Here is a 19,990-nt window from a genome sequence, read left to right on the forward strand (position 1 = left end):
CTCTTTTTACCGCTGCTGACAATGTTTGGGGGCGTACTAATTTTGCCGGTAGGCTAAGAGTAAAGGAAATCAGGGAGTGGTCTCTCCACAATAGAGGCCTTACCTCTAGGAAGTTGGTGGATTCTATATTAGAAAACAAAAGGTCCATGGTGTGACCGGCAATATGTGTGGGTTCCCTAACACACTGTTTTAATTGCAAAATCTACATGTCTTTGTCTAGGTATTTTGCCACTGCGTTATTAGCGTCTTCAAAATGAACATAACGTCTCTTATTAATACACAGTGCTTGTGCTTTAAGCATGAGGGAAACAGCTGAGTGAGTAGTTGAGCGCTGAAATCCGGTTTATAACTGGGAGGGTAATAGACAATTGCCCCTCCAAGTGTTTTGTGGGTACTGTTTAATACTTGGAACGCTAAGATCACATGCTTCCCCAGCTGTACCACTGATTCAGGGAGGTATGTGAAACAGTCCTTAAAAAGCAAGGCTATTATAATAATAATAATCCACATTTGTAAAGTGCACAATCACCCGTTAGGGTCTCTAGGCGCTGGAGGCCGTTGGGAAGATTAAGCAAGCTATTGCCCAGAGTCACATGGTGCTGGGCTAACCTGCCGCCGGTACGGGGATCGAACCTCGATCCCCAGCTTCCAGAGTCAGTCGCCCTAACCGCGGCGCCACACCTATTTCACCTCCTTTCTGGCCCATTCTGTCCTGTCTTAATAATTTGTAGCCAGTTGGTAGGGCAATGCCGACGTCTGGAGAGTTCTTATCGTCTAGCCGGGCTTCTGTAATGAAGGCTAAATCAGGCTTCATCTCGGCTAGTACATCCCATATCTCGAGAGAGTGTTTGGGCACTGACCTAGCATTGAAATAAAGGCATTTCAGTTGAGGACCATCCTGAACGATTGAGCTCTGTGACCAATCTGGGGATACCTGCCTACACCATTTGCAGCAAAGGCATGAGAAGGGACCCATTGTGCTCACTGGAGAGGCTTTGGCACACTGTGACTTTTTACCTGGCATGCATTCTGCTAGTTCTGTGAGGTTTTCTCTCGAGTACCAAAGCCGACTGTTTAGATCTGAGATGGGAGATGCAGGGGTTCTGGCCCCTGGCCCAGATCGGGCAGGGACAGTTGCAGACAGGCTTGCCTTTGGCGCACCTTCGGCGTGCCGGTATAGCAGCTGCACCACGGCCCCATTTTTATGGCTGCCTGTGTTGAACATTAGCCACTAGACCAATCACCTCGGATACTGCTGCTTCTGGTAACTTCCGGTTTCAGCAGGTGCTGAGTCACGATCCCAATCCCTCCCGCCTTTTCAAAAGTGCTACGTGCAGGTAAGCATTTGCAAATTCAGATCAAATTCAATTTTAACAGTTGAAACAGTTTAGCATTTCTGGCAATGAATATCTAAAACAAGTGCCTAATTTTGGCTACTCAGTGAGCAACTTTAAAATTAACTGATGCTTAAAATAGGGCTGGAAAAATAGGTCAATAACAAGATTAAGAATGAGTAAAACACAGCGAGTGAGCTATCTCACTTAGATCAGGCAATCCTGAGTGGAGTCGGGTAGATTGGAGTTGAGTGTGTTGGACTGGGGTACATTGTAGTGAGGTGGATAGGGGTAGATTGGAGTGGGGTAGTTTGGAGTGGTGTTGGGTAGACTGGGGTAGATTGGAGCAGAGTGGGGTAGATTTAAGTGGAGTGCGCTAGATTGGGCAGAGTGGGGTATACTAGAATTGGGTGGGGTTGATTGGGTTCGTTTGAGTGGAGTGAGGTAGAGTGGAGTCAAGTGGAGTTGAGTGGAGTGGAGTGGGGTAGACTGAAGTGGAGTGGGGTGGGTTGGGGTAGAGTGGAGTAGATTGTATCATAATGGAGTGGTTTGGGATAGATTGGACTAGATTGGGATAGACTGAAGTGAGGTAGATTGGAGTGGGCTGAGGTAGGTTGGAGGATTGGGATGGGTAAAATGGGGTGGGGTAGATTGGAGCCAGACAGATTGAAGTAGAGTGGGATATATTGGAGTGGAATTGGGGGTAGATTGGAATGGAGTGGATTGAGGTAGATTGTAGTGAAGTGGGGATTGAGGTTGATTAGGGTACATTAGAGTGGAGTATATTGGAGTGGGAAAGATTGGAGTATAGTGGGATAGAGTGGAGTGGGGTAAGTGGTGTGTAGTGGAGAGGCATAGACTGGAGTGGCGTGTTGTGTCGTGGAGTGAGAGGCATAGTTCGGAATGGTGACAAGTTGAGTGGAGTGGCTTGTCGTAGAGTGGAGTGTTGTAGAATGGAGTGGGGTGTCATAGAGTGGAAAGGCACAAGGTGGAGTGGTGCAGTGTGGAGTATGCATGATGCCAGTGGTGAATCTAGGGGGGCGGTGGGGTGGATCGTCCCAGGTGGCACGAGTTTTTGGGGGCAGCAGCCGGTTCCCCTTCCTTCCACTCTTACCGACGGCCATTGCAGCTGCAAGAATCGGCAGACCCCCTCCCCCGCTCTTACCTGCAGCTGTTGGGGCTGCAAGAATCATCAGCCCCCCCTCCGCTCTTTGATCAGGCCGCCATGGGCGGCAAACGCCGCCTAGCTGCACCACTGCATGGTATGGTAGCGCACTGCCATTACAGACAACATATTTTCAACTGAAAGGACCCTTACATGTACACATAAATGCACACAAACGATAATGTGTACAAATGTCATCACCTAGTGTATTGATGTGTTTTGATCATTTTCAAATATTTGTTACGACCACACTTCAGAATTACAAAAACTATTTGCTTCATTTGTACTAATTCCGATTTATCCTGAAACATCAACACAGTTCTTTTTTGTGCATGTGCTTGAAAAAAAACACCTACTCCCTCTCCTCTTGCATTGATATTCAGCAGGTTTGTCACATAGATTCTCTCTTTGTGAAGTTAGAGAAAGAAAAGTAAACACCTAGCTCCCTCAAAAGAGAGTGCTTGACATTTGACCTCTGTCTTTGAATGCACAGCAAATGTGACAACATAAGAATAAGATTTAAAGGCCTCTTTACAGAAAGCGGGTTTGTGGAAGACTACTGTAAACAAGGTTTGGACAAAGGGAGGTATGAACTCAAGCTGGACAGCCTAAAGCAAATAAAGCCAGCAAATAAAACGCCAGAAAATGTGAATTACAAATCATAAAGCCAATGGTAAACAATGGGCGTAATGTATTCCTATGTCAGCTTTCTGAATGTCCCCAAGATGTCTTTAGCAAAGCAGACAGCTGCACTGTCTGGTAGGTTTCAACCAAAAAAAATTGAAAATTCAGTGACAGAACAGAGATACTTCTTGAAGAGTGGATACAGAAAACTGATTAAGCATCACTAACGTCACCAGAACCAGAACGTCACCAGAACAAGTAACCAAAAGAGTATTTTGGTATATATCAAAGACTGTATGATGTGGGATGAATTATAATTTGGGCATATTTAATATTTGCCCTGATCTTCATATTATATGCTGAGTTGTTTATAATAAAATATGATCATTCTGATGCCCATGAGTTGCAAACAAATACTCGAAAATAAGTAATCATTTGAAAGTAAAATGCCAGTCATTGTGTGTGAGTACAGATTTGGGTGGTATATGGTCAGGGCTCCATATATTATCATCTGCAGATAAGGTTTTCTCTGGCATAAGTATCTGACTTGTAATGCTTCTCATCCAACAGAGTATACTCACTTGAGGGGAAGTGAAAGACAAAAGGCAGTTCTCCTTTTTTGTGAAAATAGTGGATTTAATTATGGGACTGAGGGATCTACCAGATGTGACCCCAATAATATTGAGGGGATCACAATAATACAGACAGGATAGACCACCTCACCACACATCATGCATGCCTTAAAATTGTGTGTCACTCACATGGAACCGGAAAAATGTGCATGCACGAAGACTAGGGCAGGACACTTGTGCATGCATGCAACATGCCCCTAGAGGTAAAAGCAAGTATTATTTAAGGCAATTCCCATATAACAAGCCTCTCACAATACTCTCATTTGGAAAGTGTAGTCCTCCATGCACTCATAGTTACCCTCCAAACATTATATATACAGTCCAATGAGATTCAATAGAATCCCTCGCCCCTAAAACATTGCTCACCCAGGAAAAATGTTTCTTTCTCCAGTGATGTCAATGCCATTACCCAAGGATAAAAAACAATATCATCCTTGTCAGAAATCAAAAGGTTTAGAGGTATACATGCAGTCATATTAGGCAGTCCTTACTTACATGCTACGTAAGCAGAGTTCATGGATGGAATTGCCCTCCATGAGCTATTCGAGTTGTTTGTTGTTCTATCGCCCCATTGTTTGGTCCATCATATCAGTACTTAAGGATACAGTGAAAATGCAAACTCAAAACTAAGGGGCATATTCACAAGGACTTATCTCTGAATTATCCCCACTTTAACGCATCAAAAGTGGTGATAGAATTAACACACCATTCTCAAGCTGGTGAAAACTGCAGACAACACCAGTATTCTCGCGATAACTGCCCCCAAATTTATCTCCACGGTGGACACCACCAACTAACACTACTGAGATGCAAAGTAGGCATTCCCGTGAAAAAAACACACGAGAAAACCACAACACCACATTCACAACGAACTGCCAGATCTGCGAAGCAAAAACAGGGGATAACCCGCGGTAGAACCAGGGATTTATTCTCCTGCCTTTTGCTGGTGTTAGGCAAGACGACTACCTGCAGTATGGAAGCGAACACAGCCAGGAGCCTTTTAAGATGCAGGTATTCCAGATGGAAGGTGTCTGCCTAAGTTAGCACCACTAAAATGACAGTATTTTGGTTAAAGCAAATGGTCAGACTTCGAGGAAGCTGATTGCCGCTGTCACCAGGCTGCCAGTCTCACAGTGACACCTGGCTTCCAGCAGGGGCAGTGTTGGGCCGGGTACTAAAAGTAGTGATGATGAGACTTTTCAGGCGATAATTGCCCATCCATAACGTATCGCCGGCTAACGCAGGATTTTAATTCGCCATCGCGATGATTAGTACGTGGGTTTTGACACCCCTTCCCTGTTACTATCGCCATGTACTGCGGACTTGAAAATACCCCGCTAACATGGCGATATTAATCAGGGTTAGGCAGCGTTAACTTTTCTGGTGATGAGTGACGATGGCGATAGTTATCGCCCGTCTTCGTGAATATCCCCTTAGGATGTTTAGACATAGAGCCCAAGTGGAAAATTGAGAGCACCTATTTTTGACCATTTAACTTTACTTGAAGCAATAAAAATGTGCTTGCAAAAGAAAAAAACTTTACCAGAAGCAACACCACCTGCTTGGGAGACTAAAGAAACATTGTCCTTGACAGAAGCAAGTAAAGTCTCAACTACAGTCATTCAAGCTGACCAACCACCAGTCCTATTTGTCGGCCAACATCAGCCTTCAGATGGGGGACTCTGAAAAATTATGAGGTAACTTCTGATGTAAAGATGGAATCGCGAGTGCCACACCATTTGGACAGGACAACGCTCACTGCTGAAAGACCAGAAGATACAGATAAGGATACTCAGCTCATGGGTAGAAAAGTCTGCTGTCTAAACACCGCTGTCAGTGTTGGTTTTAGACACTCACGTATACAGACAGTGAAATGTCATAGGCTGGCATTGCTATGCATCCAGCTGTGCATTAGGACGCCACTAACTTCTTGTTGAGTAAAGTGTAGCGGCATCAAGCCTAAGCAGCACTCCAGTAGTGCGGGCAGCGCCTGCACACAGCACCAGAAGTCAGTCTGGGAAGGCATTGGGGCAGGGACAACATGCGCAACAGAAAAGTGCAGTATAGGGCTTAGGAGGTGAGACTGGCAGCTGCATGGTATCCATTAAATACCTAGGGACCCATTAGGATGTCGGGCGGATTGCCCCTGTCAGGCTGGCGGTGGCTACCGCCAGCCTGGCGGGGGAAATCCGCCCGAAATCCGCATTCGAATTCCCCCCCGCCATATTAGTATGGGGGGACCTCGGCAGACGGAAAGTCCGCCGCTTTCCCTCCCCGGTCGCCATGCGGCCAGGGCGGAAAAGGATTAATATGGTGGCGGTGTCTATTAGACACCGCCAGCCATATTACAATGGGCTTAGGGAGATGCCTTTCCGTGGTGGGGCATGCGGTCTTCACTCTAGGGGCCCCCTGCGGCCCCCAGAGTGAAGGAGAGGTGGGGGGTGCACACGGGGGGGTACCTGTGGTACCCCCCTGCATTTGCATAAACAAAGAGGCAGGCACCGCGCGGTGCCTGCCGCTTTGCTTATGCAAATGTAAAAGTGCATTTTTAGCATTGTGGCGGGTGGTGCTGAGAGCACCGCCCGCCACAATGCTAAAAATACAGGATGCGCCCGCCACAGTGGCGGACGCATCCTAATACCCCCCGCGGGACCCCCGTCCTTATGGCGGGCGGTCCCGATTACTGATGGGATCCGCCATCCTAATGGACCCCCAAGTTTTTTTTTAATCTTTCATCTGTAGTTGCCTTCTTTTCTTTTTCGTTTAGTTGTTTTAAGTTGTATTCGAAATAATTCTCTTGGTGTCAACTGCTAATACATTTATTTTCATACTCAGTGAATAAAAAGTAAACATTATTTTGCATTGCATTTTGTTGTCTCTTTGTATTTATGTGAACACCACATGATTCACTCACCTCAAACCTGGTTTCTAGTCTCTGCGTCTGGTCTAGCAGCTAGGGCCTGCTGTAGAATAATTATTTGCTCGCTTGATCATCGTATATCGTAGGTGACATCCTTCGCAAGTTACTAGGGTTGTCAATCTTTAAACAGTTGGCTTTCTTATCCCACCAAGTCTTAGGGTCATTGTCCACTTCTACATGTGGAGAATACCACATAGTCATTGTGTTTAACATGCCTTTCTTTGAAAGTAAAGTCCACATTTGTAAAGCGCACAATCACCCGTAAGGGTCTCTAGGCGCTGGGGGGCCGTCGGGAAGATTAAGCGAGCTATTGCCCAGAGCCACATGGTGCTGGGCTGACCTGCCGCCGGAGCCGGGGATCGAACCGTGGTCCCCAGATTCCAGCGTCAGTCGCCCTGGCCGCGGCGCCACACCTCTTCCACAAAGTGCATCAGTGCAGTCTGCACACCGGATGTTGCTATTTCACCTTACTCCCTGTCATTGTTAAAACCCTTCCCAATTGTGAGTTTAATATCTTTAACTTTTTGAACGACAAACGGTTTAAAGGATTAACATTGCTCTTGTGATGGACAACGGTCAAGCTGGACCTATGCTAGCAAGTGGAATGAGTGTATATTCAGAGTTCCCTCAGTTGATGCACATTAGGCGCTGTTCTTGCCTCAGGAATGCTTTCTTCCTTGTTGGAATGAGACCTCTCCCAAGAACTTCTAGCGAGATCAGTAATAAAGTAAATGCTACTCCTGAGACTTAGAGTGCCCATTTCTAAAGGTATGATATATATTTATTTAGTAACACTGAATTACCAAAAATAGCACTTCAGATGACCCGAGACGTTCTAGTAAAAGGAACATACCTATGCCATTGCATGGACAGCTACTCTCTGGTAATCCTTAGCAGGAGTTTGATACTTTTAATGGGAGAGTATTATGAAATTAAATATTGGAAGACATTAATAATTATCAAGCTTTGTTTAACTGGATGGATTGCAGCTTTGCTAAAAAAAGGACCACATCGGCCAGGAAGCACTGGGAGGATTACTGAGTCAAGTTTCACTTGAAACCCACAGCTGAAGGATATTGGTACGCGCCAGTCCTGTTTTGAGTGTTTCTGCTTTCTGCATACAAAGAACTCTCAGTACTACAGAGCACATTCAAGGAGCCCTGGAAGGACAGTTTTTCCCTGTTTGTCTGAGAAAAGACTAGAGCCTGTTCAACAGATTGAAAGCTCTGAGAGGGAAGAAAGGATTTAATTTCTCTGAATGAAGATGTCTTAAACTGACCAAACCATATTCCTTCTATCAACGTGATCAGAGTGAAGCCAGGTATCGTGCAGTCTTGTCAGAATTTATCAAAGCGGTAGAAATACTACTCCTGATAATACCAGAGATTCAGGCATGAAATATAGGATTAGATTTCCTGGGGAGAGGAGCAAAAACTCCACTTTGGACTCCATCACAATACACAACTCCTAACGCCACCTTGTGAATAAAGCCCCCTTTCATGCAGCACTTAGCGTGAAAGGGGCGAGCAATGGGTGTTGTTGTGGGTGTCCCGCCGCAACACCCATTGCTTTTTGACAGTGCCCTCTATTTACAAGGGCAGCATAAACAGGAGGCACCACAAAAAATAAGACCAGGGGAAACCTGGTAAAAAGAGGAGAAACTATTCATTTCTCCTCGTTTTGCTGTTTTTGCTGTTTCTATGTGTGCTGCATTCTGCAGCACACATAGAAACAGCAATTTGCCTCTATTAATTGTTCATGTGCAGGAAGCTGCCCCTACCTGCCCTTAAACAATCATTAAAAAATGATGAGTTGTACCTTCCATGTGGCTGCACAATGCAGCACACATAGAAGTTACAAATCACCATTACTGACTGTTTGTGTGCAGGAAGGGACACCTTCCTGCATATGAACAATCATTCTTGCAACGCAGGCACCCTTGAACTATGGTACAAGGCTGCCTAAGTTGGCGCTAAGCAGCTACATTTAACTGCGGCGATAGGTGAAATTAAGGGGTATACCGCATTCTTGTAAATACAGCGCATTCCTGCATTTTCAGAATGGCGGAGCACGGCGTTAGCAAATTTGGCTTAACGCCGTGCTCCACCATTCTCTTGTAAATATGCTCCCTGCTGTTGTTTACATGCGCATGTTGTTTTGCAAGGACACGTTTTTCCTTTGTTGTTACTTTCTGCTGAATTGAAAACAAGTATATTACTTGGTGTAAACAGTTTCACACATACTGGTACTATCTCAGTTCACCAGAACTGGGACACAGAAAGGATGGTTAATTGGGCATTTGTTAGAACTAAAGTTTGAGAACATCCAGGCATCCAAGTTACTGTACATTTGTATAAACCTCTGATTCCTGGGATGTGTCCACAGCAGTTCTGATGAATTGTAGTAGATTGGCTGAGCTATTCAGATGTAAGCGAGGCTCTTGAAGCTCTAGTCTATGGTCTGGAGATGAACATTAAACACTTAACCTGAGGGGTTTTGTGGATGATATAACAGTAGACTGGTCGTGGATGGTCTATCGTTTAAAACATCCATTTAGTCAATCCCAGAAGTCTTTGTCACTGTCAAGTTGACAATTCAGCTGGTGGGACCAACAGCACGCTGATAAGAATGTAAAATACTTAAAAGCAAAAACCGAGTCACAGAGCTGCAGACATCTTCCGAGGAAGTTGTCAAATTCCAACCAACAAATGTATTTCGCAAGCAGTGTGTTCTATGCAGTGAGTTCACACTGCATTCCACAACCCAACTGTAGCGCTAGTGAGCTTATCCTCCTGGGGCCTTATTTATGAAGGCCTTGCGCCGCCGGTGCGTCACTTTTTCCCATTTTAAAAGTGACGCACCGGCGGCGCAAGGCCTTCATAAATACGGCCCCTGGTGCGGAGAATCAACCTCTAAACGTTTAATCGTGGCCACTGTGGACATGCTACATGTGATACACCTGTCTCTACTGGGCATGTGCAGATCATTCCATATTGCCTAAATCAAGAGGGTTTTAGGTCACTTACAGAGGAATTCTACGCTAGGTATGTTTATTATCTTGCAAGATGAATGTGAGACTAATAAAAACAATCAATATTCTGCAAAGCTTGCCTTTCATAAGGTAGCCAAAAGCTACCATAAAATATAATCATGGTGAAATAAATCGTGCAAAATATTAGCGACGAGTCGAGCACCCCTATCACTGGCTATGGGAGGTCAAAACCATACAGAACAAGCCTACATGTATGTACTTTTTTGAAGACGTGATCAATGCTGTTGCAGGATATAAAACTGAGGTTTTGTTGTGAGATTGAGCACAACAGATTTCTCTCCAAAATGGCAATCAGGAGGCTTTCATTGATAATTTTCTTTTAACACAGTGGTCAAAACAAAATTTATTCGGGGAATCAGTGACCACCAAAGTTGTGTGCAAAACATTGAGGGGCAGATTTACAAGGCACTTGCTACGCATTTGCAGCGGCGTAAACCAAGCACCATGCTGCGACAGATTTACAACGTGACGCATCTAGGGAGATGCGTCACGCCGTAAATCCCTATGCCACATTATACCTGCGTCAGGTATAATGTGGGCGTACCATCGCAGTGTGGGCGTTCCGTCGCAGGAAAGACTTGGAAAAGTGCCTGAATGAAATCTACAAGATTTCACTCAGTCACTTTTCCAACGCAGCTGCGTCAAAACCTTGCGCCTGCTTGAAGCAGGCAGGCCGGGTTGGAACAGTGCTGGAGTTGCATCGTGCCCGCGACATGACTCTAGCACTGCACCAACCTTACGCCTGCAGATACGAAACGCATCTGCCTATCCGTGCGCCATGGCACGCCACATTTACAATGCGGCGCATTGGTGGTGGCGTAACAGTAGTTTTGCATGTCGCAAGTTTTCTGGCGCATCCCTGCTGATTTGCAGAGATGCGCCAGACCTTGTAAATCTGCCCCTTAATATCTTAAAAATGCCGAGAAGCTTTATGACTACTAAATCCCATTCTGTGTAGGGTTTTAGAAGACAGAGACATAGAAGTGTTAGGTCACCTATAATGGTTCTCTTTAAAAAGTTAATTTTCATTAAATTCCAGTTTTGTCATTATGCAGCAAAGTATACCTTATGTCAAATATATACATTTAACTTCTGATACTGCATTCACTCTATGCCTGACGTGGCTTCCTTCGAAAACAAACTTGCTGGTACAAAAGATATTTTTGGTCCATGATACCATCTTTAAAGATGAGAACTATTCCGGTTACAGCTTCATTTTTTTGGCAGTCATTTTACTGCCCTACTCTATAATTACACACCCTGGTTTCTGTTCCATTTTTAAAGCAGGGATTAACAAAAAATCTAAAATCATGAAGGTAATTTGTCTTGTCATAATTTTAATACAAAAACGTATAATTATGTAAACGGTAATTGAAAAGTAATCTTGGAAGGTGCTAATACATTAATGCGCATACTTTTCCTGACAACCAATTTTCGGCTTGATCCTAGAAGCATTCTGTCAAAATAGACACATTTTTAGGATACTTAGTAAAATCACAAAAGAGCAGAACATTTACATGGGGTGTTGAAAACACGAGATTGCATTCGCGGATTTAAAGATCAAAATTGCGAGCAAATCATAAATGCACGCAGTGGAGGTGATTACGCCGCGAAGCCTGGGTTTGAGCAATCTTCGCCACCGGATCTTCTTAACTTTATTGTCACTGGCGCCTAAAAGGTTAAGCTTGTATTTACAAAAACATTGGGCGATAACAGGAAAACATGTTGTCTAGAGCTTCATAAACCTTGCTTAAGTCCCTTTTCAATTACCATCCATTTCTCCTTTAAACGTGGCCGTAACGCTGGGTAGGGGAGGCAGGTCAGGGCAGCCTGCTGCAATGACAGTGTGATGGGCCCGGGCCTCCTGCGGTGTTTCCATCTGCTATCATTAAGGTGACTACTCAGACATGAAAAAATGCCTCGTGCTGTGCTGACAGGCAGGCATCAGCAACTATGACAAGGCATTAAGACGGGGAGTCTGAGGCAGAGATGTCGTCTCCCACAAATAGTGCCGCCTTCAAGGAGACCTGCGAAATTGTATTGGAATATAAAATCAACAACACGGGATGTCGTCCGGAGGTCACAAAAAGCCTGCTTAGGTGTTAGTTTGTGAAAAGAACAAAAACAGTTGCAGAGAGAAGGCACGTTGCGAATTCCTACCTGTAATCGTCACCGTAAGAAACCCACACTCTTTGCTCATTCCGCAAAAAGAGCGGGTTTTTAATTTCCTGGCCCACCTCATCGAAAAGGCGAATGGCTGCAAAATGGAGGCCTGGCGCATGGAAGTGTCCCGATCCCTGGAGCCTTTGGTGAATCGTTTGACGTAACTGCCAGGGAGGAGAACAATGCAAATGGTCACATCTGCGAGACATTCTCTGATACTTCATCCCAAATGAACCCCAAGCACATGATAATTACATGCAGATAAAATGCTAAAAGGAGTGTGAACTGAGTGCAATGTTTATCTCGGTGCAAAGTAGCAAAATGAGCGCAGGCTTTTAACCAGCAGGGGGTGCAACAGGATTATGATTGAGCTCTGCCCCCTTTTGCAGAGACTGAAAGTAGATGTGACAGTTGTACAGCACAAGCTTTTAGCTGCGGAGCGGCAGAGGCTCACTTTCTAAAGGCTATGTTTTTTTTTAAATTCTTATCTTCATTAGCATCTGGTTTGTGTCTTGTTCTAGTTATAACATCAAAGTAACCTTATGAACAGGTGATTGACAAACTTCAAGCTTCTCCTTTACTGTGCTATATATACCTTGCACATTACAGCACATCATCTGTAATGCTGTTATTTCCTATAGAGTAGATGTCAACAGTGTAAACTTTACACGTGAAACTTGAAGTCGTCCAAAAAACGTTACAGTACGATTAAAATTCCTTTCTGGGCACTGAACCAAAACATAGGTGGGGTTCTATTTTCTGAGCACAAGAGCGGCCAGTAGTGTCCACACCTTCCTACGAGCTGTCAAAGCAGATGCCACAATCCAAAAACCAAACAAAAGTATATGACTGACTTGTTTGATGGCTGAGTGGGTGGTTATTGTTTTTATTGGTGATTTCACTCATAACAATATTGACGCAGGACAACATCTGAAGGAGCATGGGGTAGTTGGGGTTAAAGAACAGAAATTAATTGCACACATATTGGCACAGAAGGTGTTAACTTAGACAAGCGCTATTCTGTGCACTCTACTAAAATGTCCTAAAAACTCCTCCAAAAGAAACGAATTCAATTTGTAACAACATGGACACAAAAAGACAATGTGGCCCGATTCACAGAACTAACACTACACAATCCTAAACTTACTACCATTTTCACAGAAGTCACTTACTCATTTTGGTATTCACAGAAGGTACTTACTCATTTTGGTATACAGAGGGCATTTACTCATTTTGGTATTCACAGAATGCACTTACTCATTTTGGTATTCACAGAATGCACTTACTCATACTAACTTTATGTCCGCACTCGGGCCGGAGATTCCGGCCCGGAGGTGAAGATTCCGGCCGGTGGTGGAGTTTCCGGCCGGTGGCGAAGATTCCACCACCGGCCGAAATCTCTGCCACCGAGCCGGAATCTCCACCTCCAGGCCGGAATCTCCACCATTGGGCTAGAATCTCCACCTCCGGGCCGGAATCTCCACCATTGGGCTAGAATCTCCACCTCCAGGCCGGAATCTCCACCATTGGGCTAGAATCTCCACCTCCGGGCCGGAATCTCCACCATTGGGCTAGAATCTCCACCTCCGGGCCGGAATCTCCACCACAGGGATGGAATTTCCAGCCTGAGTGCGGACATGAAGTTAGTATGAGTAAGTACATTCTGTGAATACCTAAATGAGTAAGTGCATTCTGTGAATACCGAAATGAGTAAGGGCCTTCTGTGAATACCAAAATGAGTAAGTGACTTCTGTGAATACCAAAATGGTAGTAAGTTTAGGATTTTATAGTAAGTTAGTTTTGTGAATCGGGCCTTGTGTGCGAAGAGAGGCCATGAATGTGGCGTCTTTTTTCATTGATGCCAAGGAACCATGGGGGGATGTGTGGACATGAGTGTCATTCATTGGTGAGCAAGCGAACAGCATGCCACAGGCCAGTTACAAGATCCCAATACCATTCTTTATGTCTACCCAGAGGGCACATATTTTAAGGAGCAACGTGGCGTCTCCTGGAGTTTGTCTGAACAATAAATGTCAGGAGGGGAGGAGCCTCTTCATTGTGGCACAAAAACTCAAGCAGCACGTACAACAAGCGCATCAAACTGCGGCATCTGCGCCGCACTCTGGACCAGAGAAGTTCCAAGGCAAGGTGGGCTCTGAGCCCCAGGCTTTCAGGGGGCTCCACATAGACTGGCTCTGTTCTCCACATAGTCCCGCTCTGAGAACCTTGAACGATTTTTAAACATAGATTGTTAATACCATTTTCCTCTAATTTATGTTTAATACGCATAATGTGTGGGAGTCTATTACAGACATTTTTGCAGAGAAATGGTGTGTTTATTTTTCATTACCTTGCAACATCGATAAAAAAAAGTTTATTTTAGATCAAAACAGGACCTTACCTATCAGAAATGGCAGTGGGTCTCAGAAATGATTTGCAGTAATATTTGTGAGCTGCTGCTGTATTGCAGTTTTGAAAAAACACATGATTGTCCCTGGATATTAGATGGAAACACATTTAGAATTTGGACTAGTGTGCCTGCGCAGTGTCTGTGACTAGGAGGGTATGAAAAAACATGAAATTAGACCGTGAATTCAAAGCTGTTCCGAACAGGCTCCCCAACAAGATGTTTGGCCCAGGACCCCCAAAATCATTAAGATGTTCCTGCTCTGTACCCTCTTCAGATTAGGATGCTGCAGATCCCGCTACCAGCAGAAAATACATTTTAAAGCACATGTCATGTTACTAGTTATGGAACAGACTCACATTGTGAAGTGAAAAAGACAACGAAAGTGAGGGCGCCTGGATACCCTCACGGGTGACAAGAAGCGCTCTAAAAATCTATGGATTGATTGAGAGAGCGAGTTATAGACAGTGCCTTTTTTCCTAGCAGAGTAAGTGTATAAGAGAGAGAGAGTGTGTGTGCCTCGATGCCGGTAATGTTATAAATTGATACTTGTATAGCGCACTACTCACCCGCAAGGGTCTCAAGGCGCTTGTACGAATACCGCTGTGGAACCCATCCTGGCTTTCCCTGTGAGGTGTCCACTCCTGGGCACCCCCAAGGTGGAGGCCAGGCATCCTTAGCATTGTGGGGGCCGTTGTGGAGATTAAGCAAGCTATTGCCCAGAGTTGCAGAGTGGGACTCCATGATGGGAATAGGCACGATGCGAGAATTATCAGGTCCGTGGAATTTTGAGCCCAAGACACGCCGAGGCGGGGAATTGAACCCTGGTCCCAGGCTAGACCTCTGCATCAGGGTCTGCCGCTCTAACCATTGAGCCACACTTCTCATGTTCTGATGGGTGACACATTTTTTGTAAAGTTGCTGTGACATAAAATGTCCTCTTTCCCATATCAGCTCTTCTTATGTCTCTGCTATAGACTCAAACACAATCACACCAAGAGTCTCATCAGGACCAAGCTATTGCTTGAATTAACCTTGATAGACACCAGTGTTAAAAGCATATAACCACTTTTTGGAGCTGGCGTGGTTTGACCATAGAGTGTGACAAAATGGCTCAAATTCAATTTCACCCATTTTACCAGTAGCCCCATTAGTAGTTGAAAATAAATGGCACTTACCCATACATCCACACATACACTTACAATTAGAACTTACCTTGTACGTGCAATGCAAATTAGAGTGCTAGAAATAATAATAGGCACAGCATGGTATCAAAACAGTTCGAGTCCATTATTTCCCACTTCATGCACAGAGATATTAACCCTGTGAAAAGACACACCAGATACCTGGTGCAAATTCTGTTTGCATAAGGATGATTTTGCACCGATTATTACAAAATGGGTCTAAATTACCCTGCATAGTAGCAAGTGTTGTAGGAGGGTTGTCAGTTAGTCGGAATTCGAGGACTGGAGTAAGCCAATCACTACCTTTGGCTTCTTCCAGAAAAATAGAATTATTGAGCTATGACGAACTTAAAGGTTGTTGAAGAAGATAACTTGCCTGTAGAATTTGAGAATACTGAACAAATGAATTTTGTCGAAATTAACCCTTGGGCGTCCATTGAAATCTGATTACTTACTTACCATCATCATCACATCTTCCGAATCATTTATTGAGTTTGATGCCATTTCTTTTTTTGTTATATAAATTGCGACCTCTCCAGTGTCTCTGCCATTTGCAAACATCTGAAAAACAAAATTGCATTTTAATGCCCACTAGATTTTGCAGAGAACAAAATGAGAGATTTCAGGATAATGCAAACCAAAAGGTTTCGATAGCCCTGCATCACTTGAATCTAGTAATATAATTACTATCAATCATTATTAGTACAACTGCTACACGGGTATGAATTGCAATGAATTATGACTACCACTCAACATATAACGCATTATAATACATATATAACACATTAACATTTTATTGACAGGACATGAGTTCACCAGTGCAGCTAAATCCTTACGGGTTTATGAGCATAGCAAACAAAATTACATGAGAATTGTTTGTCTCTGACGGTATATAGAGTTAAAAAAAACTCTTTCCCATTCCTTCCTTACCACCTTTCTGTAGTAAGTCCCAAAAATTCAAAAGGCATTGATTACCTGTTTGCCTCCGGTGCAAACAGGCACAGCTATTGAAGCAAGCAATATTTTATTTGTGGGAAAATTACAAATTGAGGCCAACTTTACGATTAAGTCTGGGTCCTGATGGCTTGGGGGGCGGGGAGGGGTGAGTGGGGGTGCATGTCTGTGCCTGCTACCTAAAATGTTTCACCAAGGCCTATTTAGACCAATCTATACTCACTTCTAAAGGCAGTACCAAAAGCCTAATTTCTGCCATGCACAATGTACATCATGCCAGTCTACAAACCAGTCCGAAAAACAAGAGCAGGAAACCCCCTTATTTTCTCTGCTCGAATCTTCTTTCCTAGGCAGACGCCGCATGTTTGCCGCACAAATAACTATCCAGTAAGTAGGTGTCAAGGAGGCCATGTCAAGGAAGCTCATTTAAAATAATGAGGTGCTTGAGAGAAAAGTTAAACCTCCTGAACATGCTTTCAAAGAGAGGGAAGATTATATCATGTTACGGAAAGAGACTCTCCAAGCCTTGCGCTCCCCCTGACAAAGACTCGAGTACCTGGGGTCACCGCTCCTCTGTCCGTTTGATGAAGGCAAACCTGTACTTAAAGAGCCTATGAGGCACACGGTGAGCCGCGTCAAGTGGTCCGCCAAATGAATCCACTTAATGAGTGGCCCGTAATCAGGATCAATTAGGATTTCTGCTTAAATGGTGCTAAATAAACAATCTTAAGTGGTTTCATTAAGCAGAGTTGGAGCATGCACAAAAAAGAAGAAAAAACATGTTTGCTAAGTGGCTGGAACACTGCATTTCCGGGAAAGACCGTATGCAGAGAATCGACCCTTACCTGATCAAGGAGATCCTAGAAAATTGTAAAACTCTACCACCATATTACAAAGTCGAAGGACTGTGTGTGCAGTGCTTTGCCTTGTTTTCCCTTGGCACGCTTGTGTTTTTTTCACTAAACCCCCTCATGCAAGATTTTCTCATCTCAAAACACCTTAGATCATTTTGATTCCAGCTCTTCTCCATTAACTGCATTTCTCCCTTTTTAACATGCAATTTGATTGTTCCGCTGCAATGTTTGGTAAACCATGAGGAGACCTTGTTTCAGTTCTGTGTCAATGGGCTGTTAATAAGGGGGTATTGTCCGTGTTTAATGCCACTCAATAACAGGCAATCAGAGCATGAATGTGTGGGAAAGCTGGTTTTAGTCTCAGGATGTAAGAGATGCACAACATTCGACATCATGCTGCATTTCCAAAGGGAAGCAACCCACACACTTTTAGTCGAAGAATACAACAAAATAATTCAGCTTCTAACATTACAAATAACACTTGTTTAAACTTTGTGGTGTGCTTACCTTAAATAGAAGGGGAATTGGCAAGGAGTAGGTCAATGAAAGTAAGTGTACGGTATACGAATCAACCTATTTTACAGTGATCACAATTCAATAATACATATTTTCTCTTAATTTCAACAGTCTTCTTCCTCTGCTTGAATAAACTGACATTTGAAATTTAATGCGAGTGAAATACATCATGTTTCAGATTCACCATCCCTGGATTGAAAATACCTCACAGCAATAAGCAAATGCCTTAACAAAAAAATAGATCGATGATTTTTTGTTTTTGAAAACAATAGCTTTTTAGTAAACGCACTTTAGCCGAGCTTCAACGCAATTTTTAAAAAAGGTGCTTCTTTAAATAACAGAAAAACAGCTATTCTTTTTAAACATTAATATATATTTTCAAATAAGCTTTGTTTGTACGTTGTCAATCAAGGTTCGTTGGGTTTCAAGATTTGTTTTGACACCAAGGCACTCAGTATGACGTCCGGGGGAGTCATCACAGAAGAAATACTTCAAGTAGTAAATAACTCCTCTAGTTTTCTTAGGGAACCCGCATCTACATATTAAAGTGTGCTGCACTGTAAATGCAAGAAGTAAGAAATATTCCAGTATGTGGCAACTAGTGCCTGTGGCCAAACTGCCTGCTAGTGGCATCATAATTCTAGGAGCTAAGTCTAATACCCAATGTGGAGTATCTTTATCACAACTGATGAAAAACCACCTCTCACTATAAAACATCTACATTGAAATGGTAGTAATCAGACTACATAATCCCAAACCATTCTTCTTCATTAACTGAGTGTTTGGCGAAAAACACCCAACACACACTCCAACCAGTGGCAGCCGGTGATGCTGGTGGCCTCTTTAAGACCATCCCAGTCATTTTTTGCTGGCATTGTTTCTTTCATTGGGAACGCTGCTGTGAATCCATTTACTATCAGTGGTACTAACTACACTTACAGATTCTACTCATTTTACCACCCATGGCAACTCAGCTGAATGGTTTTAACTGCTGGGCATTATTTTCCAGTAAGCATTTTATCACTGGTGGTAATGTAGTCACAAATTCTTTATTCGGTCAGCAAGTGACTATAAACGATACAATGAAAAAAAATCTTACATAATAATGGCAGTTCAGCATATACAACCATAGTTAAAAAATAAAGATAAAGATGAAGAAAAAAAAAAAAAAGAAAACATGTTGGTGGTAATTATTACTCACCTCATTTGGTATTCAAGGCGGTCTATCAATGGGTGAACCCACGGTGATTTTCTTAATGGGCCAGGTACTGTTGAAAGCCCCAGAGGGAACACACGTTTGGCTCTTGAAATGTGCATTTCATGAAGCTAACATTGAGGCCTAACACTTTCGACGATACATATTATAAACCTGTCATCTTGACTGATACATAATATTTCGCAGGTTTTGAGAGTCCATGGATTCTGGGGGGACTGATTGATTCGTCTTTCGACTTCCTTCCCTTCTGCTCTGAGGAAGGGTCTGTTGGGAAGCGGCGATGACTGCCATAAGATTTCAGCAAAAAACAGGAGCAGCAACGACTGCGAAGCAACATTCAGGGGCCTATTACCAAGGCACTTTGGAGCATGTAAATCCGCATTCTTGAGGTACATGTATGTGCTCTTTCTTACAGGCCCCTTGACCTAGCGCAAACATATCTAAAATGGGAATACTCGGAGAGCATTCATGTGCATTTAGTGCAAAAAGAAAGGAGCTTGCCCGCTTTGCACGTTCAATAATCGCGGGCCTGGTTTACAAAGGCTGGAAGGCGTAAAATAAAAGAACTCTTTAGTACTACTTCTAATTCCTCATCAATGCTTTGGTTATTCGGTCCCTCAGATCCACAGCCACCGCAGAGTACACTGTCAGTCAGACCAGCTGCATAAAAGCATCATATACTATGATGATGTTGCCTCTCATCAGTTTCCACTAATATATGTGTGTGTAAAAAGAATGTTTGTATGCCCCCATCTCTCTGTCCATGTAAACAACCGAGTGATGAGGCGGGATTCAGCTGGGTGTGCAACTTATCACCTAGGATGTATCGTTTATACGCTGCACAACCCGAAATAAAACAAAGGAGAAAAATGCTGTTTTGAAGCACAATCCGCTAGATGTACAGATTTGAGAGAATGGTCTCACGGCGAGCTCGTGAAATAAATGCCTGAAGATCTGGAACAGTACCGG

At 43.7% G+C, this 19,990-nt stretch overlaps 1 protein-coding gene across 1 annotated transcript in view; it reads right to left on the bottom strand.

Annotated features, from left to right (window-relative positions):
- Positions 1–19,990, bottom strand: part of DCDC1 (doublecortin domain containing 1) — a 1,658,417-nt gene that overhangs the window by 914,758 nt on the left and 723,669 nt on the right. The window contains exons 9-10 of the mRNA XM_078683738.1: positions 15,941–16,042; positions 11,888–12,054 (exon numbers count right to left, since the gene is read on the bottom strand). Of these exons, the coding sequence (XP_078539864.1) occupies positions 11,888–12,054; positions 15,941–16,042 (269 nt within the window). The remainder of the gene's footprint in view (positions 1–11,887; positions 12,055–15,940; positions 16,043–19,990) is intronic.

The sequence above is a fragment of the Lissotriton helveticus genome, chromosome 3_1 (assembly GCF_964261635.1).
Source record: "Lissotriton helveticus chromosome 3_1, aLisHel1.1, whole genome shotgun sequence".
In the NCBI taxonomy this organism is placed as follows: domain Eukaryota; kingdom Metazoa; phylum Chordata; class Amphibia; order Caudata; family Salamandridae; genus Lissotriton; species Lissotriton helveticus.